This window comes from Mustela erminea, chromosome 7, assembly GCF_009829155.1.
Source record: "Mustela erminea isolate mMusErm1 chromosome 7, mMusErm1.Pri, whole genome shotgun sequence".
In the NCBI taxonomy this organism is placed as follows: domain Eukaryota; kingdom Metazoa; phylum Chordata; class Mammalia; order Carnivora; family Mustelidae; genus Mustela; species Mustela erminea.
Window position 1 is genome coordinate 106,981,889 of NC_045620.1, and position 25,107 is coordinate 107,006,995.

Below are 25,107 nucleotides of genomic sequence, written 5' to 3' on the forward strand. Positions count from 1 at the left end.
CATGGCCTTCCTGCTGCCCTCTTCATGCCAGGCCTGCTGCTGGCCAGCTTTTCTGACGCCTCCAGAATGTGGGTGGGGGGACCTCATGCGGGGGCCACGGCCTTGATCTCCCAACGACACACAGGACACTTGGCTGAGTCCCTGAGGACCCGACAGGCGCAGGAGCTGCAGAAGTATGCATGACTGCAGGGAAGAAGGCAGGTGTTGGCAGCACTGTCAAAACAGATGATGCACTCCAATTCTGCTGTGGCTGGGAAAGGGCACAACACAGTTGGGACACACGGGGGCAAAGGGTGGGCCCCCCCTTACACTACAACTACAGGGTGGAGAACCATACAGTCCTACTGGGACAAATACTAACCTCACGAAAAATGCTTACAACATAATCAGATGGAAAAAAAGAAAAAATTGGGATGAAAACCATCATGTACATACATATGTATACCGTAAGATTCCCACTTAGTGAAAAAGGAAAACAGAGCACAATTCCCCCACAAATATAGGACTACAAAACAGTAGGCGTAAATCCACCTAAGAGGTAATGGGTGATTTTTAAAATTTCCATATTTATTCTTCAATATTTATTTTATTTCTGCTTGACCAATCTTTTATTATGAACATGGACTGCTTTTTAAAGCTGGGACAAAAGGACATTATTTGTGCATGAATGTGCTCTTGTAACTTATAAAGTTAGCCAATGTTCTAGAAGGCAGAGCTGTTAAATTGTTTTTAGGTTTCCCGTAGGCAGCGGCCAAATCTTTTGGCCTAAAGCCCATGGGAGACTTCATGGACCTGGAAAGACTTTCGTGAGCCCCCAGAGCTGGGGCCTCCCCTGGTGCCTCTGGTGCTGGAGTCCCCGGGAGTCCCTGGGGCTGGGGGGAGCCACTCACCCTGAGGCTGCAGAGTCTCATCGTTGAAGGCCCGTGGCATGGTGGAAGGGATGACGCTGGCTGTGGTATCTGAGGCAGAGAGGGAGACTCAGGGCCCAGGGAAAGCAAAGCCAGGGTGCTCCCACCCAACCCCCACCAGCCCCTGGGGTAGTTCCATGGGCTGCAGTGCTGGAGCTCCCAGCTGATCTTAGGGTCCCAGCCATGCCTTCCCAGTTTAACCCAGCACAGAGTTTATGAGGCTGTAGATTCTTTTTCCTAAACCACCCCACCTAACCCCTCCTTTAGACATCTGCTCTTTGCCCTACTGTTGCTGCCTGACTGGAGACCCTCAGCGCTATGGACCTTCCTAAACACAGACGTGCATTAAAATCCCCCCAAAGGCCAGGAAAACAGGTGCTTGGACCCACACCAGACCTACCAAAACAGGTGTCCCAGGGGTGAGTGAGGCTTCAGCAGCTGTGACAAACAATTTTAAAATGGGGCGGGGGGAACGGGGCAGAATGGTCTGCTTGTGTAGACCCCTGGAGGACCGGCACAGGAATGCCAATATTTCTTTTTATGGTTGTTTCTTGTATCCACTGTCCCTGAAATCCACTCTCCTTCCAGGTGGCTGGAGGTATGGTTCTTGTTTTTCCACTCATGGATGGAACGGCTGACTTTACCCCCATGAGCAGTCTTCCTGTGTGCTTCTAACCCTCATACCTTTGCTCTCCACACTTGACTCTTGCAAACTCCTACGTAGACAGCAAAACCCAGTCTCCAAATCTCCCTTTGGGAAACAGCCCTTTAACAGATGTTTGCAGTACTAGTCATATCTTCTTAGCATTCTCTAGGTACAAGGTTGCCCTCCCGTTGACTGGGTCTTGTCCATCTGGCATCCCTAGCACCCATCTTCATATCTGACCCTGGGCAAGAGCTGATGTGAAAACTGTACATAAAGAAATGAACGGATTTCCCCATGGCTGTGGGTGGGGGCGCGGTGTCACTTGAGCCTCCACCTCCCACCCAGGGGCGGTGCCCGGGTTCCCGCAGGTTGCCTCACCCAGCAGCTCGATGGCCTTGGTGGTCCCGTACACGTCCATCACCGCCCAGAGTGGGGCGTCCAGGGGCACACCCTTGCGCAGCAGGAGCCTGGGCCCCGCGTTGACCCTGGCGTAGAGCCGGCCTCGGCAGTTCACCCAGAAGTGGATCACGTCCCCCAGCAGCGCGCTGCCCTCGGGCAGCATGGCAGCCCACGTCGGGCTCTGCTGCTCCAGGTCTGGGCACACAAAGGGCGGCAGGCTAGGCGCAGACACCTGTGCGGGGTCCAGGCGCGTGAAGCCCACCCGGAGCCCGCCGTACCAGTGGGTTTCGTGCCACAACACGCGCAGAGCCACCAGCTCGCCGGGCGGCACCGGTCGCTGGCTGAACACGATGCCGTCGTGGAACGTGGCGCACCTCTGCGCCGTGCACCGCCGGGCGTCCAGATGCACCTGCACGCCCTTAGCCTTGGCGTGGAAGCGGAGCGTCTCTCGCGGCGCCTTGGCGTCTGTGGGGGTGGGGGTGGGGGTGGGGGCGTCAGTGCGGTCGCGACCTGGACCCACCCGCTCCCCAGAGTCATCTCCACATCCCCCCATCTCCCCTCCTCCCCCAGACCTGATTAAACCCTGGTGAGGAACGCACTTTGCGTGCCCAGGATCTGAGTTGCACCATGAACTTCCCCAAGCCTCAGGGCCCCTCGCGGAGGGATAGGGTCAAAATTAAAGGAACTCCTGCCTGTGCCGGCTCTCAACACCTGCTAATGGTTATTGGCATTAAACAGAAAGAGCAGGTTTTAGAACCGTAGATATAATATGATCCAGATTTTCTTTGACACATGTTTATATATGTAAATATATATATTTATTTATATATTTATATATTCTATCTGTATCTAGAAGCAATCTGAAAGGAGATGGAGCTGCTCATTGTGGTGACCTCTGGTGGATGGGTCCTGGTGTTTGCGCTGTCTTCCTCTCTGTCTAACTTTATCATTGTCCCACAGAGAACCTGCACCATTTGTGAAGGCCATGGCCACAAGTAAGGGTGACTTCCTTTTCTAGTAGGAGAAAGGGGCCCAACAGCCCCCACAGAGTGAGGCGGGGAGAAGAGACACAGGCTGGAGAAGGAGCCCCAGGTCTGCCCCTCAGAATCCTGGGCTGGGCCAGCTAAGACCCAAGGCTGGACTTTAAAATCAGGAGATGGGACACCTGGGTGGCTCAGTGGGTTAAAGCCTCTGCCTTTGGCTCATGTCATGATCTCAGGGTCCTGGGATCGAGCCTTGCATTGGGCTCTCTGCTCAGCGGCAAGCCTACTTCCTCCTCTCTCCCTCTCTGCCTACTTGTGATCTCTGTCAAATAAATAAATGAAAAAAATTTTTTAAAAGATTTTATTTATTTATTTGACAGACAGAGATCACAAGTAGGCAGAGGCAGGCAGAGAGAGAGGAAGGGAAGCAGGCTCCCCACTGAGCTGAGAGCCCGATGCAGGGCTCGATCCCAGGACTCTGGGATCATGACCCGAGCCGAAGGCAGAGGCCCTAACCCACTGAGCCACCCAGGCGCCCCTAAATAAATAAAATCTTAAAAAAAATCAAACCAAATCAGGGGACTTCCCAACTTAACTCCCCTCAGCAGCCAAGAGAGGAAGTTCCCTACTGAATAGCCCTTCCCCTCCAGCCCCAAGCCTGAGGCTGGAGGAAGCTAGTGAGCTTCCTGCCGCACAGCCATGGGCTTCATCTCTCTCCCCTCCACTCTTTCCTCCTGTCCTGCCCTTTCTGGGTTGGAAGATGGAAGCTGAAAACAGAAGGGAATTTAATCAGAACTTGAGCCAGGCCCCAATCCAAAAAAGCAAGGCCCTCCCCTCCCAGATCTCATCAGTTTCCCCAGCCACCTTTCTCTGACCACTTACAAACCTGTAAGATTCTAGCAGGTCACAAGGAGGGGAGGCTAAATCTGGTCAGGTACAAGGGATCCCCTTGAAGTCATAAGGAATCTGTCCCTGATGGATACAGGCCAAAGGCAAGCCTACCACGGTTCTCTAACCCACAGCTTTAGAGACAAGCACTCACTCTGGCCTTGGGAACATCTGAACCCTGTTATCCAAGTTCACCCCTCCCTCCCCCAAGCCCCCAGCATGACTGTCACCCCCTTCTGGTATACCCTCGTGTCTCCCTTCCTTTCTGATAGTCTGCCCAAGTGCCTTTTCCCGGAGGCTATGCACAAGAAAAGGGGAGTCCCCAAGTAGGCACAGACGGTGACCAGGAGCCAGAGTCGAGGGCCCTGACATCAGATAGACTGTCTTTGGGCCCACTGCAGAGCCACTGAAGCATCCAGGAGACTCTGTGGAGGGAGCCATGTCTGATGTCTGATTCTAGTCCCAGCTCTGTTGCTTGTCTACGCAGGTCACTGCCCCTCCGGGTAGAGGTCTCCTTATCCACCATGAATTGATATGTATGGCCAGCCACGTCCCCGGGTCTCCAGGTACCTTGCCTGGAGATCCTGAACATGAGGAGTTAACGGCCCACTTGGGCAGGCATTGTGACTTTTGGAAATCCCCCCCCCAAGCCCCCCCCCCCCCACTCAAAGAGAATCTTTGGAGTAAGTCTTTTGGAATCAGAAGTGATGAGGATCCGCCCTCTGCTCAGCGAGGACCTCCCTGGATCTTCATCATCTCCATCACCACCCCTCCAGCCTTCAAGCCTCTTGGGTGCCAGGCACCTCTGAACCCTTACAGCATCCTTCAGTCTTCCCACAACCTGCAGGGAGGCATGTGGAGGGAACTGAGCTGGGGCGCTTTTGCACCCCTCCGCAGCCAGCAGCAGAGGAGCCCAGGCCCAGCTCCATCCCCTGCACTCCCAGGCTGTCTCCTTCTTGGCACCACTGTGACCTGAAATCCACAGCTGCCACAGAAGCAGCAGCAGCAACCATGGCTTGGTCCCCACCCTCCACATCACATCCCTCCCCACCTCCCCAGCTCTGGGGGCTACTTGCTGCTGGGGTGTGAGCCTCTGGGGCCCCCCAGGAGCTACGAGCTGAGGCTCCAGGCTCTCTGCCTGGGAAGGAGCAGGGTTCTGAGATGCAGTCCGGACCTCTGGTGATAAAAGCCCAGGGTCTCCACCTCCTGCCCTGAGCGCCGAAGGCACGTTGTGGTTTGAGGTGAGGCTCTCAGAGATTTACAGTGCTGGTAACCTTTTGGTTATGCCTCTGGCAGCCCCATAAGCTGGCAGGGCTTGCATGGGCCCTGGCCTGCAGCTGAAGAAACTGAGGCCCCAGGGAAAAGTGAGTCACCCAAGGTTCCACAGCTTCCCCTCTCCTTGATTCCCTGGTCTAGGGACCAAGCTTAGGACTCCCACTTACCAGCCTGGGAGCAGAGCTGGGCCCCCATCAGCCTGGGGTCCTCAGGTACAGGTCCCTGGGTTTGGAAGGAATTGTCTGGAGAAGGCCCGTGGACAGGTTTCCAAAGATTCAGTGAGTCTCCTTGTTATGGGCCAGGATCATGTTACAAGGTTGATGATTAATTAGAGGTTGCTGTCACGGGTTATGATATCAGGGGAATTTCCTGATGATTGCCCCTGGCTTGCAGCAGACCGGCCGCAGCTGGCTGATTGAAAGGAAGCAGGGACTCCGCTGATGGCTCGGGTAGGACTTAGGATAGACTTCTCCCTTACTTCTGACCCTTCGTTCACAGCCCAGCTGTGCATTATAATTGCCTGCGGCATATTAGTAAAGTACTCACGCCTAGACCTGCCCCCAGAGACTCTGATTTCAGTGGCCTGGGGTGGGCCCAGCATTAGTTTTTTTGTTTTTTTTTTTTCCAAGATTTATTTATTTGACATAGAGACAACGAGAGAGGGAACACAAGCAGAGGGAGTGGGAGCGGGAGAAGCAGGCTTCCCGCTGAGCAGGGAGCCTGGAAGGCAGGACCCTGGGATCATGACCTGAGCTGAAGGCAGACACTTAATGACTGAGCCAGCCAGGCACCCCCAGCATCAGTTGTTTTTCAAAAGCCCCCCAGATGACTCCATCGCTACAGATCTGGGCACACTGTGGGTGCTTAATCAGTGTTGCTCAAGTGGCTTGAATGGAATTAGCAGCGTCCCCGGACCTGTGGAGTTGCCCCAGCCTGGGTCTCAGGCAGAGAGGAGAGGGGTAAGTCAGCAGAATGGGAGCGGTATTGATTGTCCCCCCAACCCTGCTGGAGTTTCAATTCCACTTTCCACGCTACAAAATGCATATCGTCCCGCAGGAGGTCATGGTGGAGGCCTGCCTGCTGGTGTATTAGCCAGCCGTGCAAAGAAGTCAAATGTCAACCTTAACTTCTTGATCTCAGGGTTGTGAGTTCAAGCCCCGTGTTGGGTGTGGAGTCTATTTATAAACAAAAACACAAAAAGTCAGAATCTTCTGCCCCGCCCATGTCTACAGGAAAGCCGGGGCTGGTAGAGGGAAAATGGCTTATTCTGACTAGTGTTTCTCACACAGCCACAGTCACGCAGTCACGCAGTCACGGTATCGCTGGGGGAATCTTATTAAAATGCTGATTGGTTTTGAAGGCCTGGGGCTACAGGCTGGGATTTTACTTTTCTAAGGAGGTGATTCTGCAGAACCGGAATTGACCTCGGGTGGCAGGGCCCAGGGTTAGTTTGGAGGCTAATGGGTACCCTGGCCCCCCACCTCCAGGCTCAGCCCTTCCCAAGACCCCAGATCAAGGCCATGATCAGTGACTACTCTGAACTCAGTTAAGGGGGTGGATACCCCCATGGCTGTCCCCAGAGAAGCTGGGGACAGTGGTGCTGGTGACTGGGCTGGGGAGGCTGTTGAAGTGGGAAAGGATGGAGAGTCTGGAGACCCAAGTTCTGCTTCCTGTGCTTTCTTGCCCTCCCCTGTCCTCCCCGGGCCCCGGTGTCCCCATTTGTAAAGTAGGAAGCCAAGGTGAGCTGGTTTCTGGGCCCTTCTAGCCCCAAAATGTTGTGATTCTAGCCTTGACAACAGATAGGTGACAGCAGCCTGGCTCCAGCTGCCCTCAGAAGCTGTTTCCTGGACACTGGACCTTCTCTTCCACAGCACACCCCTGGCCGGCCTCCCTTGGTTTCCCCAGCTACTGTAACTGAACCAAGCCCATAGACGCCCCCAGAGCATCTGCAGTAAAGAAAGAGGCTATTTGTTGGTGTGGCACCACCCAGGAAAATGGGGAGCTAATGCTCCCAGTCCCGAGATCCCTGATGGCTTACAAGCAAGGGTTTTTAAAAGATGAAAATCCAGGGTAAGGGCCTGGGGTTTTGGATCATGCTGATTGATTAGGGATTATGTCGGCTCTAATATTTCCTTTTCTTTTTTTTTTTTTAAGCTTTTATTTATGAGAGAGAGCGAGCACGCACAAGCAGAGGCAAAGGGAGAAGCAGGTTCCCCGTTGATCAAGGAACTTGACATGGGACTCAATCCCAGGACCCTGGGATCATGACCCGAGCTGAAGACAGATGATTAACAGACTGAGCCACCCAGGCGCCCCTTTAGTATTTCCTTTCTTGATCACCAGGTAGCTCCCTGACTGTGATTAGCTGGTGCTTCTGCTCAGGTTCACTGCTCAGGTCACCTGGGATTGGGGCCTGGGATTGGGGATAATTCTCAGCAGATTGCATTAGTGCTGTCATCTCTAGAGCACAGGGGCAGAAGTTCTCCATCCTGGAACTATTGCTAAGCTGCAAACTATCTTTCTTATTTTTTTCTTGCAAACATGGCACATTGTGTTCATTTTCTCAGGCAGAAGAGTGTCGCATGGACTTTCTGGGATGCAACTTATTCTTATTTCCTGAGGCATTTTTAAAGGTTTTTAAAACAGTAACTATGGGGCGCCTGGATGGTTCAGTCGGTTAAGGGTCTGCCTTCGGCTCAGCTCATGATCCCAGAGTCCTGGGATCGAGCCCCACATAGGGCTCTCTGCTCAGCGGGGAGCCTTCTCCCTCTTCCCCTCACCCCACCCATGTTTTCTCTCGCTCTTGCTCTCTTTCTCAAATAAATAAAATCTTTAAAAAAATAATAAAACAGTAACTAAGGGCTACAGGACTTTGGCCAGAGGCAACTAGGAGCCAGATGTCTGAATCGTGGGGTCTGTGGGGGGCCTGCATCCCCGGTGTCACTATGTCCCTTCCACCCCTCTTCGCTTAGGCCACTTTGCAGCCTTCTGAGCATTTAGTGGTCCTCCCTGTCTGACTGTGCTGACCCCACAGTAGGAGTTGTGTGGATTGTTGCTAACGGGTTGCCTGAGTGAGGGAGATGCCACCTCAGTGGAGTCCTTCCCTCCCCTCCAAGCGACCTAAACTACTGTTGTGCGCATTTCCTCCCCGACAGTTCTCGAAGCGCCCCCTGGTGGCTGTCTTCAGTACTGCAGGATGTGTTGAAGCCCTCAAAGCTAGGAGGGGCACTCCCAGGCAGGGAGGTCAGAGGGCTGAAGTTTCTGAGATCTCTGCGCCTCCTCTCCTGACCCTGAGGCTCCTCATAGTCCCTCCGTCCCTCCCCAGGGTTCCCTCACTGGCTTTCAGCCCTCATCTTTTGCTCAGGGCCCCGTCATTTCAAAGGGTTTCCACAGAAGCCTTTCCTAAGTAGCCTCAAGCGCTCTGAGAAGCCAGCTACGGGACAGCGGATTCAATCCCCACGGCACAGCTGAGGGAGCCAAGCATTTGCCCAGGGTTCACGCCAACTGTGATGGAGCAGAAATGGGAAGCCAGTGGGAGCCCAGCCCAAACTGAGGACAGCTAAGCAGCCCAGCCCCTTGTCTCTCCGGCCACCAGAGCCCTGGGACCCTTACCTTATTATACTTGTCTGTGTCCCCGCTGGAATGAAAGCTCAGAGGGCAAGGGGCAACCGTGCCTAGAAACTGGCCCCTAGAGAGATCAGGGCCATGTGCACAGTAGGTGGTCAGTAAGGATTTGTCAGTTTCTTCTAAAATTGCTGGTCTGCCTACCTAATGACCCAGAGATGTCACTCCTAGTGGAATGCCTGACAGACTCGGTGCATATGTCCCCAAAGACCAGTACATGAATGCTCAGAGCGGAGTTATTCATAATAACCCCACTAGAAACAGCCCAAATGTCCATTGTGCAGGACACTCTGATGTGCTGCTCAGATCCCGCTTCAGGAATGAAGAACTTCCAGTGGCTGGAGTGCTACCCTCATGAGGTCAGCTAAGGTTCTTGTACAAGTACCGTAGTCTGGCTCTCTCCCCGTCCAGTCGTATTTCCACAGGTGTTGACCCCAAGAATACCCGCTAATGAGTCCCGTCAGTAATCTCTGTCTCAGGAGCTTCTCCCTGGGGAATCCAGCCTCCCATACCCATCGACAGGAGAATGGAAAAATATTGTCACGTAGTCACACCGTGGAAGATTTGTGGCAATAAAAATAAGCAAAATACTGTTAGCCACAACAACATGGTTAAACCTCAGTGATGAGAAGATCCAAAAAGGCCCCACTGTGTGCCTCCGCTTTAAGTTAATCCGTGGTGTTATAAATCAGGGTAGTGCGTAACTTCGGGAATTACTGACTGGGAAGGGGCCCAAAGGAGCCTCTGGGGTGCTCGAACCGTCCTCTATCTTGATCGGGTGATATAAAGACATATGGAAAAATTCGTCCAGGTGGACCCTCAAATCGCATGTTAATTGTTCCTTAATTACATATTGGCTAAATTCCCTCCAAGCCCTAAAACTCTGATTCTGAGTAAGGTGATGAAAGACGGAGTAGCCACACTTCCTTGGAAAAATCTGCCCTAAAAAGCCAGAGGGTTTAGCTAGCACTGCCGCCTGGTGGGGAGAAATGGAACTGAGTCTGATACCCTGGAGGGAAACAGTTGGGGACCACACAAGCTCACATCTGCCACCCTGGCACTTGCCTTCCTTCCACTCCACTCAATTCCTGCTGACGAGCCCCCCAACAACTCTGGGAGGCCACCATTCCTCTGGGCCAATAGCTAGACTCCTACCCTGGTCCTTGGGGTCCGGAAGTCAGGAGAGGGAGGCTAGGGTGTGCCGGCCAAGTAGCTAGCCCCTAGTTAGGTCTATGCTCTTCCCTCCATCCTGCTGCCCTATCCAGATATTTCTGAGCCCTGATTCTGCTGTGGGCCTTCACTGCCCTGGGCTCTCTGGCTCTTGCCCTGCCAGCACCGGGGCACCCTTCATGGTGTGAGTGTGGAGCCCTTCAGAGAGGGGAGCCAGAGAAGGGAGTCACCTTAGGTGGCCAACTGGCCGCTCAGAGGTAAGAGAAAGGGGAAAGGGAGAGGTTTGGGTTTGGGGTTGGTTTCCTGTTTTCCTTCTCCCTGTGTCCCCCTTTACCCACACACATGTGTCTGGGAGTCTGTCCTGAAAGTTTGTGGCAGCTGCCCTTGGGGTGTCATGTGTGTGTGTGTGTGTGTGTGTGTTTGCATTCAACAAAAAATTTATTAAACACCTCCTATGTAGCAAGTACTGTACTAATTTCTGGGCAACCAGAGATTGAAGAAAACCCACTTCTTGTCCCTCAGTCAATTCAAGTATGCCCCGATACTTAAGTAAGTGCTATAAGAATACCAAACCGAGGCCTGGCAAAACCCAGGGCCTGTGCACTAGGGGCTTGTTATGCCCAGGGAATGGGTGAAGGTTTTGTGGAGTAACAGATGTTAAAATTGATACCTGCAATACAATTAAGTCTTCAACAGCAAGAAAGGGAAAACAGGTATTCCAGGAAGGAGGAACCGCATATGCACACACAGAAATGTAATTGTGCCCAAAGCTATCTGGTTGTATCCGTTAAGATCAGGATTGCCTGCGTATAACAGAACATCCAAAGGAATAGTGGCTTCAAGGAGATCTGTTCATTTCTTTTTCACATAAAATAAGTTGAATGTAGGTAGTCCAGGGTAACCGTGACAGCTCTATGGCCATAAGGAGCCCGGGGTTCTCTCTACTTTTCTGCTCCACTATTCTATCACAGGCCTCCAGACTCAAGGTTACTTTGTGGACCAAAAGGGCTGCTGGATCTCCAGTCAGCACATCAGTATTACAGGCAGCCAGAAGGAGACAGACCCAAATGGGCATTCCTCTCAGCTAAGTCAACTCCCTCTAATCCAACTCACTGGAAGGTTTATGTAACATTTTCATTGACATCTCATTGGCCTAAATTTTGTCATGTGGGCACAACTCACTGCTAGGGAAGCTGAAAAATGTAGTCCTCATTGGGGGAGCTGCTAAAAGTCAGGGTTCTCTAGTGAAGGAAGAAAGAGAAAATGCATATTAGGTAGGCAGCAAGCCCTATCTAGCCCAGTGGTAGAGTGGAACACTGGTCCTCCAGAGCGTGGACAGAGCTGGCTGCAAGGAGTTCAGTCACAATGGCCATGCTCAGGAGGGTTGGACTTGATTCTGTAGAAAATAGGGAATAGCCACAGGATTTGGAACAGGAGCCTTGGGTCAGGGGCCTAGAACAATCTGCTTTGGGGAAAGATCCACCAGGCAGAGCAACCCAGGATGGGGCACAGGTGCAGAGCACCAGGAGTGATGGGTTGGGGCAGCAAGGAGGCGTCAATGCAGGGCTGAGGAGGACACAACAGGAGAGCCGAAGTCAAGCCCTGGCGACAGTGGGGGGTGATGCCAGGTATCAGGGGAGGGTCCCACACCTGCTGAGAACTAGTTTCGGAGGAATACAAGTCTGGGAAGAGATCTGAGTCTAAGATGACTGCAAGCCATCAGGTTGGAGGGTTCAAGGGCACCTGGGAATCTAAGCAGAAGCTTAGGCAAGAGAACAGGGCTGGGCAGGCAGGTTGTACAGTGGTGAATGAATGAGATCAGTGGGGCGGGGTGCCCAGGTGTTGAGCTGAAGGAATGGGATGGACCCTCCAGAGTTACTAGGCAGGAAGGACAATGGAATGGACAAGTGAATAAACTCGAGTCAGACAGAGCTGGGTTTGCCACTTAACAGCCATCCCCCCCTCCCAGGCCAGCAGATTGCCCTTCCTAAGCCTCAGCTTTCTCATCTGAAAAATGGGAACAAAGGGGCCCACCTTGAGGGCAGGTGGGGTTGAATCAGTACCTGTTTAGCACAGGGGACTGCGCTTATTAGCAACCACCAACCCTTACCATTGAAGGGGCAGCCTTCCCCTTATTGAAGGGGACATCAGTGCATTTCTTAGGGCTATGGCAGTGCCCTACACTTTTCCTGCTGGAGGACAGGTCCCCTGGAGCCCTTTGTAGGCTCACTGGGGAGTGAGTCTCGAGCACTGTGCATCTCCAGAGCCCTGAGGACCTCTGACCCAGTCTGGCCAGGGCAGCCCCTGGCTCAACCACATGTATGGGCAGGAACATGAGCAGCCCAAACTGGTGATCTGGGTGAGGAGTTGCGTATTTGCTAGAAGGCAATCTAGCAGGAGGTGAGGGTCAGTCACAGACTCCACAGAGATGATTCTAGGTGGACTCGATCCTTTTTTGGAAACTAAGAAAGACAACTGCTGGCACGGGGGTAGTCAAGACAAGCACAGAATACCCCTTCCCTTCCAAGGGCACAGCCAGGAAGGTTCCCAGGGCCCCTCACTTCAGCTTGCCTCCCGTTGACCAAGCTTAATCAGGTGGCCACATGCGGTGACAAGGTCTAGGAAATGTAACCTTTATTCTGGACAGTCCTGTGCTGAGCTAGAAACTGGGGCATGCCATTGCTATGAAAGAAGGAAAGAATGGTGATCAGAGGAAAGCGAGCAGTCACAGGGTGCAGGGAAAGAGAGAGAGGGTGGCAGCCAGAGGGCACCAGGTGAAGGAAGGGAGGCTTTGAGCGTGAGAACCCTAGCATGCGGGTACACGGAAATGTGTGTGCTGTGCCCTCAGGAAAAAATTGACCCACTGACCTAGAACTGACAGTGAGTCTTGTCTTGGCTTAGGGCTCCCAGTGGGTGAAAAGATTCCTGGGGAAAATCAAGACTTAAAACCTGACGTATTCATGGAAGTAGCACCTAAATTTAAGCTATCCATGGGGCGAAGAGTTCCCAAACTGAAAAATTAACACAAAATATATTCCCTTGCTGAGTCCTTGGAGCTGTTCATACAAACAATACAGAATAGATCTCTGAGGCCATTTTCACAACCCGGGACACACTGGGCTCCCGCGGAACAAAACAGTCTCACTGAAGATGAGCTCACAAACACCAGTTACGAATCACACGAAGAAACCACCTACTGTGAAAGAGAGCTGGCAAGTACAACAAATAGAAAAATCATTATCCCCAAGAATTTGGGATGACAGAACAAACTGAAAAGGATATCACAACAGGATGTTAAAATCATTATAAAGGGAGAAATTAAAATGATAGTAAAAGATTAGGATGCTTTGAAGAACAGATTGAATGGATGAAATTTTGCTAGAATGGAAACAAGATTTGACTCTTCAGATTCAAAAGGCACACTAAATTCTAGGTAGGATAAATAAAAATAAATCCACATATAGACACTGCAGAACACCAAAGAGACAGTAAAAGCAATCAGAGGGAAAACATGGCTTATTTAAAAAGGAGCAATAATTATACTGATTGAAGACAATTTATCCACAATAATAGAGGTTATAAGAGAATCTTATGCATAAATGTATAAATCTTAACAGTCATTGATTTGGGCATCCTTGTGTTTATTGCAACATTATTTATGATAGCCAAGTGATGGATGCCGTCCAAGTGTCCTTCAGTAGATGAATGGATAAAGAAGATGTAGGATATATACACAATGGAATATTACTCAGCCATAAAAAGAAATTTTAAAAATTTCTAAAATTTACCATTTGCAACAACATGGATAGATCTAGAGGGTATAAAGCCAAGTGAAATTAGTCAGAGAAAGACAAATACCATATGACTTCACTCATATGTGGAATTTAAGAAACAAAACAAATGAACAAAGGAAAAAAGGGACAAACCAACAAACAGATTCTTTCTTTCCCCAAAAAACAGACTCTTAACTATAGAAAACAAATGGGGGGTTACTGGAGGGGAGAGGTGTGGGGGGAGAGGGGAACTAGGTGAAGGGGATAAAGAACACACTTACCGTGAAGGGCACTGAGTAATGTATAGAATTTTTGAATCACTATATTGTACACCTGAAATGGATATAACACTATATGTTGATGATACTGGAGTTAAATTTTTAAAAATTAAAAATAGAACAGAAAGGTCACTAATTTATACCACCACCACCAATAATAAATAATTTGAGATGTTAAAAATAAGGTGAAATAAAATAATAGATAACAATGCATGGAAAATGAGAGGTGGGTAATTGGAGTTGAAGCTTTTCAGAACTTTGGTGTTACTGTGGAAGAGCAGAAAGACACTGATTAATTTTGTCCTTTGTTAAGTCAGATAGGCATGACAGAGCTATAAATTGGCCTCTAAAAGAATAAAAATACAGGGCGCCTGGGTGGCTCAGTGGGTTAAACCGCTGCCTTCGGCTCAGGTCATGATCTCAGGGTCCTGGGATCGAGTCCCGCATCGGGCTCTCTGCTCAGCAGGGAGCCTGCTTCCTCCTCTCTCTCTGTCTGCCTCTCTGCCTACTTGTAATCTCTCTCTGTCAAATAAATAAATAAAATCTTTAAAAAAAAAAAAAAAAAGAATAAAAATACAATATGCACTATCCAAACCAGTATAGGGAAAAGGGTGAGCATAAAGAAAATATGACCAATCTATGGGGCACCTGGGTGGCTCAGTGGGTTAAAGCCTCTGCCTTCGGCTCAGGTCATGAACCTGGGGTCCTGGGATCGAGCCCTGCATCGGGCTCTCTGCTCGGCAGGAAGCCTGCTTCCTCCTCTCTGCCTTCCTCTCTGCCTACTTGTGATCTCTGTCAAATAAATAAATAAAATCTTAAAAAAATATATATGACCAATCTAACAGAAGGTGGCAAAAGGAGACAAGCAAAGCAAGAACACAGTAAATATAAGAAAAATAAAAGAGCCAATTAAAAATATATCAATAATGACAATAGATGTAAACAGACTGCATTTGCCACTTACATGGCAGAGATTCTCGGGCTCTGTTTCCACCGCGTTAGTTATAGGCTGTTTCGGGAGATATGCCTCAGACATTCCGACCCAGAAATATTGGAAGCATTTTTGTACTAAGCAGAGACTAATCAAAAGCAAGATACTATAGCAGTTTTAACACTAGGCAAAATAGACTTTTAACTGCTAGGGGAAAAGGAGGCACTATATGATGGTAGAAAGAATAAGTCACCAATAGACTATAACAATCCTCAACCTGATTATACCTAATATCTTCAAAATATACATAGCAAAATATTTACAGAATTAAAAAGAAAAACCAGCACACCACAATCACAGTGGCAGATTTTAAACAAAGGGCTACCAACTGCAGGCCTCCTTTCCCAGAGTCCCAGAAGCTTTAAGATGACAATCTTTCCAGGATGCCTGGGTAGCTCAGTCGGTTAAGCCACTGCCTTCGGCTCAGGTCATGATCCCAGGGTTCTGGGATCAACTCGCATCATACAGGGCTTCTTGCTTGGCAGGGAGGCTGCTTCTCTCTCCCGCCTCTGCCTGCCACTCTGCCTGCTTGTGCACGCACTTGCTCTCTCTCTTGCTCTCTCTCTGACAAATAAATAAATAAATAAAATCTTAAAAAAAAAAAAGATGACAATCTTTCCTTCCACATAATCTAATCTAATTTTAGACATAATTCCTTCAACTGCCAGCATCTGTAAACTGAAGGAAGGCGTACACTTGTTAGGCAGCAGAAATGTGCAGAGTCTGATGTTCTTATTAAAACAGTCATTTTTCCAGGGAGAGGGGGGACCACCTGGGTGGCTCAGTTGGTTAAGTGTCTGCCTTTGGCTCAGGTCAGGGCCCTGGGGTCCCGGAGTCAAGTCCCGCATCGGGGTCCTTGCTTAGCGGGGAGCCTGCTCCTTCTCTCTCTAACCCTCCTCCCTACTTGTGCTGTCTCTCTATCAGATAAAGAAAATTTTTTAAAAACCTCAAATGTTTTCTTATCCAACCTCTGGTTTACAGAGAAGCCAAGGAGACAGGGCAAATGAGTTTTCCAGGGCCCTCTAGCTAGTGAGTGGGGCGACCGAGGTCCACCAACACCTGCCCACTGACTTCATTCAGAATTGCCTTGAATGTCATGTAACAAAACCCCAGGGATGGTGGCTTAACCACACAGGGGCTCCTTTTGCTCGAAGGACAACCAATCCTGCAGCGGGCAGCCCAGGCTGGTACGGGAGCTCAAGCAGACCATCAAGGATCCAGTGTCCTCATAGCCTCCTGTTCCACTTCCTTGGCAAGCTGCTCTCTTCCTCATGGTTTCAAGATAGCTGCTTTACCCCATGGCACCTTCCAAACAGGAAGGAAAAAGGAAGTGACAAAGAGGAAGACACAGGCCTGTGGCAGGAAGGTCAGACTCCTAGAAACCCCCAGCTGACTCCTTGCGTCTCACTGAGCAGGGGTAGGTCGGTCTCAAGGCTACCCCCAGCTGCAAGGGATGCTGGGGGTTGACTGACTGCTGTTTGCCAACCCCATTAAAACCAGGGTTCTCGGGGCGCCTGGGTGGCTCAGTGGGTTGGGCCGCTGCCTTCGGCTCGGGTCATGATCTCAGGGTCCTGGGATCGAGTCCCGCATCGGGCTCTGTGCTCAGCGGGGAGCCTGCTTCCTCCTCTCTCTCTGCCTGCCTCTCTGCCTACTTGTGATCTCTCTCTGTCAAATAAATAAATAAAATCTTTAAAAAAAAAAAAAACCAGGGTACTGCCGTGCACCCCACTAACAACCAATTAGCCTATGTTCATGAACTGCCTACTGTTCCTAGGACCCTGGCTCAAGTCCTCACCTCTAGATCCTTCCAGATTTGTCCCCCTCACATTGCCCTCATGGCACCGTAGTACAGTAGCTATTCACAGCTTTCCCTAGAAAGGAAATTGTCAGATTTTAGCCATCAGGGACTATGGCAAGGTTGAAAGCACTTGCGAAATCCTCTGTGCCATACAAAGTGGGTTTTGTGTTATTCATATTCAGAATGTTTTGTGCCATCTCCCTCCCCCTCCCCATAGTGATTCTGTCTTGGCACACGTGTGTGTTCAGCACATGTGTGTTCTACTGTTCAATTCTCCTTCCTCCTCCTCCACCCCACCAGTTTCTGCTGGGTGTGTGGGAGCTCAGGCACCCTCTGGCAAGCCTCTAGGTACCCAGGGATGCCCTCTCCAGGTGGAGAAAAGCAGCCCGAGGGCAGTGAGACTCCCGCACCCCACAGCAAGCCCTCTGATGTCTGTCACAGGCCGTCCTAGCCTGGCAGCCTCTATATGAAGACTTGGGATGCAGGGTGGGCTGTGGGAAGGGAGAGTCTAGGACAGAGTAAGCCGGAGGGGGACCGAGGCGGCCCTGCCCACCCCTGGGACCGATGGCTGTGCTCTGCTCTGAGAAGAGAGCAGGATGCCCATGTCAGGCTGGTGACTCATGCGAGGCTGATTTTTCACACATTAACCCCACAGTCTTCACATCAACACTAAGGCAGGTATTTCCAGCTTACAGATAAAGAGGGTGAGGCCCAGAGGCTAAGTAACATACTGGGGGCCACACGGAAAGCTGCAGGACTGGGAGTTGATTGATCTGGCCCTGAGCCTGTTCCCTCTCACTGAAGGTGGGTGCTATGCCTCCAGCTTAAAGCCCCAGCGCGCCCTTTGGCCTCATCTCTGAGGGAGCAAGCGGCTGAAGCAGCAGGGCTCAGACCAGAGGGAAGAGGAGGCATCTGGTTGCCACCCTCCCATCTATGGCTGCCTCCTCCCCCTCCACAGCCAGCAAGAGCAATTCTCCCATGGGCTCCCCACTTCAGGGCAGCCCCCTCAACTCCTCCATCTGGGGGGCCATTGCGAAAGCTTCCCAGAATGCACCAGGCCAAAACTGAGGCCGGAAGCGCCCCCCTCTTCCCAATCCCCCTAGGCTTACTGGGAATCCAGAGCCTGCCCAGCTTTCTCCCCAGACCAGGGTGAACTTCATGTCCTTCTGCCTTCTGTGGCCCCCAGAAGCTCCCCCTTCTTCCCTGTCTCTCTTCCTGTTGGCCCTCTGGCATGAGGGTGGCCCTGAGTTGTGTGCAGGGGGGGGTGGGACGGATTGGGTTTGGGATGGAATGCCAGGATTTAGGCATTTAGGCTCTGGACCAAGAGTCCTCGGGTCCTCGTGGGCAAACCCTGATTGTACAGGCTTTTATGAGCAAGCAGCAATTCATAAGAAAACCATCTCCTTGGGAGGACTTCCTTGGGACAGAAACTGCAGACTGATGCCAGTTCTGCCCTATCTCCATGTCAACATGGACAGAATGTACAACGGCATCCAAACCAGAATCCTAGATGCCCGCACCGAGCCTCAGCCAGTTACGTCGTCCCTCCGACGGGCAGAGAGGGCCGCAGGGAGGGTGACCCCATGTCTAGGGCACAGATGGCTCCTCTTTCTAGGGCTTGCCTCGATCTAGAGAGGTATTGCTGTGCACATTTTACAGATAAGGAAACTGAGGTTACTGAGGTTAGGTAACTCGACCAAGGTCACATATTTAGAAAGTGGTAGAACTTTTCAAAATACTAAGTTGGGGAAATGCTCACCGTTTGTAGAGAAATTTTCGATAAGGCATCAGGACACGGGTTTCCAGTTAACCCTCAGTTACCCAGAAAAATCAATTCCCCAGAATGTGCCTATGGGTTGTGCCTGCACGCACTTGGGTATCATGATTAACAGAGCTCTTGATAAACAGACCAGACCACAGTGGGGGAAAATGTACAGAAATCAGCAACTGTATTCTCTGAATTCAGTGGTATGCTTTGAAGAGACCCCCAGATAAAAGGTAGCAAAACATAATCCTTTCAGAGCAACGGCAGGGAAACAGGGAGAAGCTTCCACCACCATTCGAGGTGCAAGCATCCATCTGGGTCCCCTGTTTGGCCCTTGACTCTCACAAGCAGCTGACCCAGTGTTGGCCGGCCACCACCTCCCGGTTGTTGCTGGGATGCTGGAGGAAGAGCAGGAGCCTGGCGGGCACAGAGAGTGCTCAACCACCAATCTGCGGTGTGGCCTTGATGGTAGCTTTCCCTCTCCAGAGCTTTGTTTCCCCGGCCATAAAATCAGGAGACTGCAAAATTTTTATGGAAAGGGCCAGATAGTGAATATTTTAGGCTTAAGGTCTATCACATATGCTTTAGGGCTTTTTTAAATGTTTGTTTTTGTTTTAGTTTCTTAAAAAATTTTTGAGTAATCTCTCTACCCAACATGGGGCTTGAACTGACGACCCTGAGATCAAGAGTCTCACACTCTTCTGACTGAGCAGGCCAGGCTCCTCATATATTCTTTCGTTCTTTTTTTAAAACAATACTTTAACAATGTAAAACCGTATAAAAATGGAACCAGGTGGAGAAGCTTCCGAGAATGTACCACAATAAGGCAGAACCACCTCTGCTCCCCTTCCTAACCTCAAGTTCTCATTCAGCTCCTTAAAATGGAGAGTCTCCCACCTTTATCCCAGGAGCCATGGTCTCCCTTCAGCCCTCAGGATTAATAGTCATCTCCCCATCCCGATCTAAACCATTTATAATATGGACATACTTCAATGTCACTATTAGCTGTTGCTCCAAGCCCCTAGAGTGGGACCCACCGTGGGGCCATTTTGGTGCCTTCCCCCCTGTTCCCTTTCTCCTTCCCCTCCCTGCAATTTAGTAACACAGCAGGCTAATATGCGTGTTCTGATAGGTCAGCAGCTGTGACAGCCCCGCCCACTAGCCCTGCTGGGCAAGGGGTATATGTGTGTCTCTGCCTCTGTGTCTTCCTCAGATGCCCAGCCTACCCTGCATTCCCTGACCTTGGCCTTGTCCTGTGCTTGTCCTTAGTCTTGTCCTTGTGTCCTTGGTATGCATCCACGAGGCCCTCTACGCCGCTGCCGTCTGGCATCTGGCATCTATAGGACCGTGGGCATGAGCGCAGCTGTGTTCCTGGCCCTGCCGGAGAGCTCACGGTGATCCTGCTTACAGGGCGAATTTTGTGCTGAGGTGGTGAGCTGAGCCAAGGCGGGCAGGGCAACAGGGCCAGGCCAGGTGTTCTGGGGGCTCAGGAGGATGAACCATCAGCATCTCCTTTCCACACCTGTCCTAAGGTCAGAATGAACTTGAGTCCAGCAGGGTCCCGGAGCCAGAGACTTTCTGTGCGTGCAGAGGCTGGGGAATTGAGTGGGGGTCTGGAAGTAATCGGAATCCACAGGCTGGATGAGGGGGGTCCGTAGGCCTCACTTGTTCCACTGACCCTGACAGTCCAGCCTGAAAAGAAATGATTAACTACTCCATATAGATCAATATTTCTTTCCTGGATAAGGGTAGTTCAAAAAAACCTCGTTAACTTGGGCCTCACTGTGTGTGCTAGGATGCTGGTCAGAGGGCAAGCTCCACTGCGCTGAGGGGCCTGGAAGTGACCTTGAGGGGGGGGGGGGTCAGTGTCAGAGATGCTGAAGCTACTTGAGGGGTCTTTTTGAGTTGGTTTGAAGCTGGTCTCTACCGTGGGAAGCCAGGCCTGTTGGAAGAAAGGGTAGAGGCCCCAGGAGTGTCAGTATGAGACTTTCAAGAAAAGTTATGAAGAGCTTCACACCTCTGTCCCCAGGAGGGTGTACAGGACCTTGAAAGCTGGTGGAGAGGGAACAGCAGAGGGAAGGGAAGGTGCAAACACAGAGACATGAGGGGCTTGTTGAATGACTTGAGAAGGGCAGGCCCGGGGCAGGGCCTACTGGGGTAAGAAGACAAGTTTTCCTTCAGAACACCCCAATCCTCTGGGCTACCAGGAGGATCACTGACCGCCCTGGACGCCCCGCAGAGCCCTGGGACAGCCCTTTCTGCCTGGAGCCCTTCCCGGCCCCTTTTCTGGGGAAAAAAACAGAACTATGTGGGAACAAGGGGCTTTCAGCAAGGCCCGAGGGGCCCGCGATGCTCAGGCCCAGGAGCTCCCTGCCTGGCAGTAATTTGGGCTCGAGAGAAATATTGGCGGCCTTGGCTAACCGAATTATTCTTTCGGTTTGAACCAGCTCCCCCCTTTTGACTCAGATCCGGCTGGGCAAGGAAAGCGTTTCCGAAACCCCCGCCTGGTCCTGCGAACCCAGAGGGCGGGGGTGCAGCACCGCGGCTCCGAGGAAGGCTCCGGCGGGGATCGTGAGCCTGGGATCCCCTAGGCGGCGCCCCCTCCCCGCTCCCTCCGCCCCCGCCGCGCCCGGCCCCGCCCGGCCGCGCCCCCTCCGGCGGCCCCTCCTCCGCGGGGCGCCCGCGGGGGCTCTGGACGACCCGGGGCTCGAGCCTAGTTCGCCGAGCACGTGCTTAAGGCACCAAAATAGAAAAAGAAAATGCTTGGAAAGAATTTGATATTTCCAAAAGAGCATCGAAATCGCCTTACGGGAAAAGTCAGTCTTGTGGGACTTCTTGACACTCATTTAACCGTTCAGAGTTGTTTTTATTGCAAGTTACGCCAGGGGGTGGGCACAGTGATCTTTTTCAGGGTTTAGCCTCTACCCCCGCCCCCCCACCCCCAGGGCCCTCGGGCCTCCGGGCCCCTCCAGCGGCACCCCGTGTCAAATCCCTGGGGCCACAGGGCCGCCCAGCTGTTATTTTGCAGAATTTCTCTCTCGCGGCTGCCCACCAGCAGTTCTGCTTATCACTCCTGCCACTGACTCACAAGGGGAGGAGGGGATTTCTGAGCAGTTGCAAAACTTAACCAGAATATTAGGGGTTTCATGCAGCCCTTGTTTATTTATTTTTTTAAAAAGCCCCCAAAGCCAACAAAATATGACACACAGGAGCAGGAGGGAAGGCGGGGTGGACAGGGGCCTTCCAAGACTGAATGGCCTATATGCTCATTACAGCTGGACCTGGGATCCAGGTTTCCTGTCTCCCTTCCCGGAGCCCTGGCTCATGCCGGGCCTTCTGCTTTGCTCTGGACTGTGGAGAAGAGCTGGCGTATATGGAGAGCTTCCTCCTGCCACGCACAGTTCTAAGCCCTTTACAAGAAATAGCTTGGGGGTCCCTGGGTGGCTCAGCTGCCTTCGGCTCGGGTCATGGTCCCAGGGTCCTGGGATAGAGCCCCATGTCAGGTTCCCTGCTTGACGGGAAGCCTGCTTCTTCCTCTCCCACTCCCTCTGCTTGTGTTCCCTCACTCACTGTGTCTCTGTCAAATAAATTAAAAAAAGAAAAAAGAAAAGAAAAGAAAGGAAAGAGAAATAGCTTGTCTGGTGCATGTAATCGCACTAGGAGGTATAAGAGCTATTAGTACGCCATCCCCATTTTACAGATGTGGAAACTGAGCATGAAGGACTTCACTGACTTGGGGCACTTGTCTTAGGGAGAAAGACGCTCATTGCTTTCCCCACTCCACTGAGGCACAGCCGGCTCAGCCACGGCAGGTCTGGGAGAATGAGTGAGGCTACTGGGAGCCTGGAACCCCTCTGCCACAGAGACCAGTGGGTCAGGGGCTTGGGGATACTGAGATCCTGAAGGGATGGAGGATGTGCTGCTTTGAATGGCATCCAGGGCCCCAGATCCTGCTCACCACCACCAAGGGGCCGCTGGGAAGGGAGGCCCGGGGTTGGGGGCTCTGATCCTAGCTGCCAGCCTGGGGCCAGAGGGATGGAGCAGCCACCAGACCTACACGGTTACCCAGCCTTGAAACTCCAAGAAAAAGGGAACATGTATGACCTCAAGGCTGAAATACAGAATATCCTGCCCTTAAAAATTGGGAAGTGCTGGGGTGCCTGGCTGGCTCGGTCGGTAGAGCATGTGACTCTTGATCTCAGGGTTGTGAGTTCGAGCCCCACATCAGTGTAGAGATTAGTTTAAAAAAAAAAAAATTAGGAAGTGCTGCCCTAGAGAAGGCCTAGAGGGTATGTGGTAAGGTGGTGGGGGAAGGCAGTGGGAGGAGGTGGAAATGGATATCCTGCCTTTTTTTTTTTTAAAGATTTTATTTATTTATTTGACAGAGAGAGATCACAAGTAGATGGAGAGGCAGGCGGGGGTGGGGGGAAGCAGGCTCCCTGCTGAGTAGAGAGCCCGATGTGGGACTCGATCCCAGGACCCTGAGACCATGACCTGAGCCGAAGGCAGTGGCTTTAACCCACTGAGCCACCCAGGCGCCTGATATCCTGCCCTTTCTCTCCCTCTCTTCCCCTCCGTCATCGCCCTTCTATGGATCTGCATTGCACACTGCAGGACAGAGAAGGCAGCTGCAACAGCAAAACCCTGCAGGCCAGCCCCACGGCTGAAGAACCTGAGGCACAGATGGGCAGCTAGGGAGAGGCAGGAGGTCTGGACAATCATCTGCCCCCTTTAGGGCGTCCGGGGAGGCCAGCGTGGTGTTTCAGACGTGGGGAAGGAAGCCTCGGGGGCCGTGATCTCTCTAGTGAGTTGCGGTGGAGTGTGTATACATTTGTGTTTCTGTGTGTGAGCTATGGGTTCTCTCATGCAGGATGTGTGTGCAAATGCACAGGTGTGTGGACACAGGTTTATACTCGTGCTCCCGGGCACGCAGAAGTGGAAAAGATGCACAGTGTGTATGGGGAGAATGTGAGTTTTGGGTTGGTGGAGTGGGAAGGAAGGAGGACCTGAGACAGGCAGGACCATTTGGACCTGGATTCTCCTTGGGTTCTCCCGGCCAGGCACTGTTTCAGACATTGTTGGGATGTCAGGAAGGGAGGGCAGGCCGCGCCTGGGGCAGTCTCAGGATGCATACTACTGAGATGATGACCTCCGAGGCCTGGCCTTCAAGCATGGGATGGAGTGTGGGGAAAGGTCCAGGGAGAGTGGGAAGCTTCTAAGGGATGTTGAGTTCTTGGAGCCAATGGGTCCCAGACGACTCCAAGCCTGGAAGCTTTCGTTTTTATGTTAGCGTTCATTGGGGGAGCAGGAATTAAGGCAGCCTGCTCCACCCCAAAGCCTAGGCTCGGAGAATTGAAGGGGTTAATGGAGCCTATTCGGGTTGGAGAGGAATCGTATACCTTACCGATAATTCCTCTTGGCATCTTGGCATCCTGGCTAGACCCTAAGACCTCACCAGAGACTTCAAGACTTTGAAGCTATTACCTGAAAACTTAGAAAACCTGATCAGGTTGGGCGGTGGGGGGGTGTCTCAGGGCCCAGCCCAGATCTCCCCTGGGGGACACACAGGGAAAGATGCCTGTTGTGCTTAGAGGTAGGGGGGATGGTGGTGGAGGATGTGTGGTTATTTATTTACTTCTTTACTTTCTTCCACAGATGGAGAATTCGCCCAGTCAGAGGCTGTTTGCCTGTTAATACCACAATAGCAGAATGGTCATTTGTTGAAGGCCTGTGTGACTTCTAACCTCACATTAACCTTGATGGGCGGGGGAGATGGCTAAACCCTGTGTTACACGTGGGGAAATTGAAAATTAGAGACGGTGAGTAACTCCTGAGAGCTTACCAGCAAGCAAGGCTCACAGAGGACTGGAAAGCAGACTGCCTGGGCCGCAGAGCCTGGGCGGTTCCTGTTCTAGTACCCGGGGCTGGGAGTGAGGGCAGCCTCTTGGGAACTTGTGAACTTGTGAACCTGTGTATGCTTTCCATTTGTCCTTTCGTTTAATTAATTAATTAATTAATTTTAAAAGTGCCTAACTTATTGCCAAGAGTGAAAGTGTGTAAGGACCTTAGAGCTGGGCCTGACCTGCCTCAAACTTCAGTGGCTCTGAGTTTCAGTTACTCTATGCCGCCTTGGGGGACCAGGGCAGGAAGCCAGTGGGAAGTCTCTGGGACCCAGCGGCCTTACCTAGTGAGGATCCAGAGCCGGAAGACACCTGTGTCTGGTTCACAGCTGGGACTTAACTGCTGTGATTGGCCCTGGAGACGGCTCAGACAATAGCTTCCATGAGATTGGAGACCCTTCCCCCCCCCCCGCCCGCCCCTTTTCCTCTCTCCGTGTCCCCAGGCCAGTCCCCAACCCTTGATTCCAACAGTAGACCTGCAGCTGCCGAGATATGGATTCTAAATCCAGGAGGAAGTGGGGGACAGTGAAGAAAAGAGTATCCTAGGCCCCCCCCCCGGTGTAGTCCCCCCACCATTCACCTTGCAGGGCTGTTCCCCCCCCCGCACCCCCCCGAGGGACTTGGATTCTTCCAACAGGGGGCAGCCCCAAACCTTCCCCGAAGCACTTACCAATTCGGAAACCGAGGCCTGGCGGGGCGCTCCCCACCC

At 51.8% G+C, this 25,107-nt stretch overlaps 1 protein-coding gene and 1 long non-coding RNA gene across 2 annotated transcripts; one reads left to right on the top strand and one right to left on the bottom strand.

Moving 5' to 3' along the window:
- Positions 1 to 5,635, bottom strand: NEURL3 (neuralized E3 ubiquitin protein ligase 3). The gene is made up of 4 exons (XM_032352836.1): positions 5,267 to 5,635; positions 1,933 to 2,418; positions 891 to 959; positions 1 to 250 (listed from the first exon to the last, which is right to left on the bottom strand). Exons 1-4 carry the CDS (start codon positions 5,292 to 5,294, stop codon positions 84 to 86), a joined length of 750 nt encoding a protein of 249 aa, XP_032208727.1. The 5' UTR covers positions 5,295 to 5,635; the 3' UTR covers positions 1 to 83.
- On the top strand, positions 5,481 to 24,893 carry LOC116595960. The gene is made up of 3 exons (XR_004287931.1): positions 5,481 to 5,548; positions 23,113 to 23,302; positions 24,154 to 24,893. It is a non-coding gene; the product is annotated as an uncharacterized LOC116595960 (long non-coding RNA).
- The last annotated feature ends 214 nt before the right edge of the window (positions 24,894 to 25,107 follow it).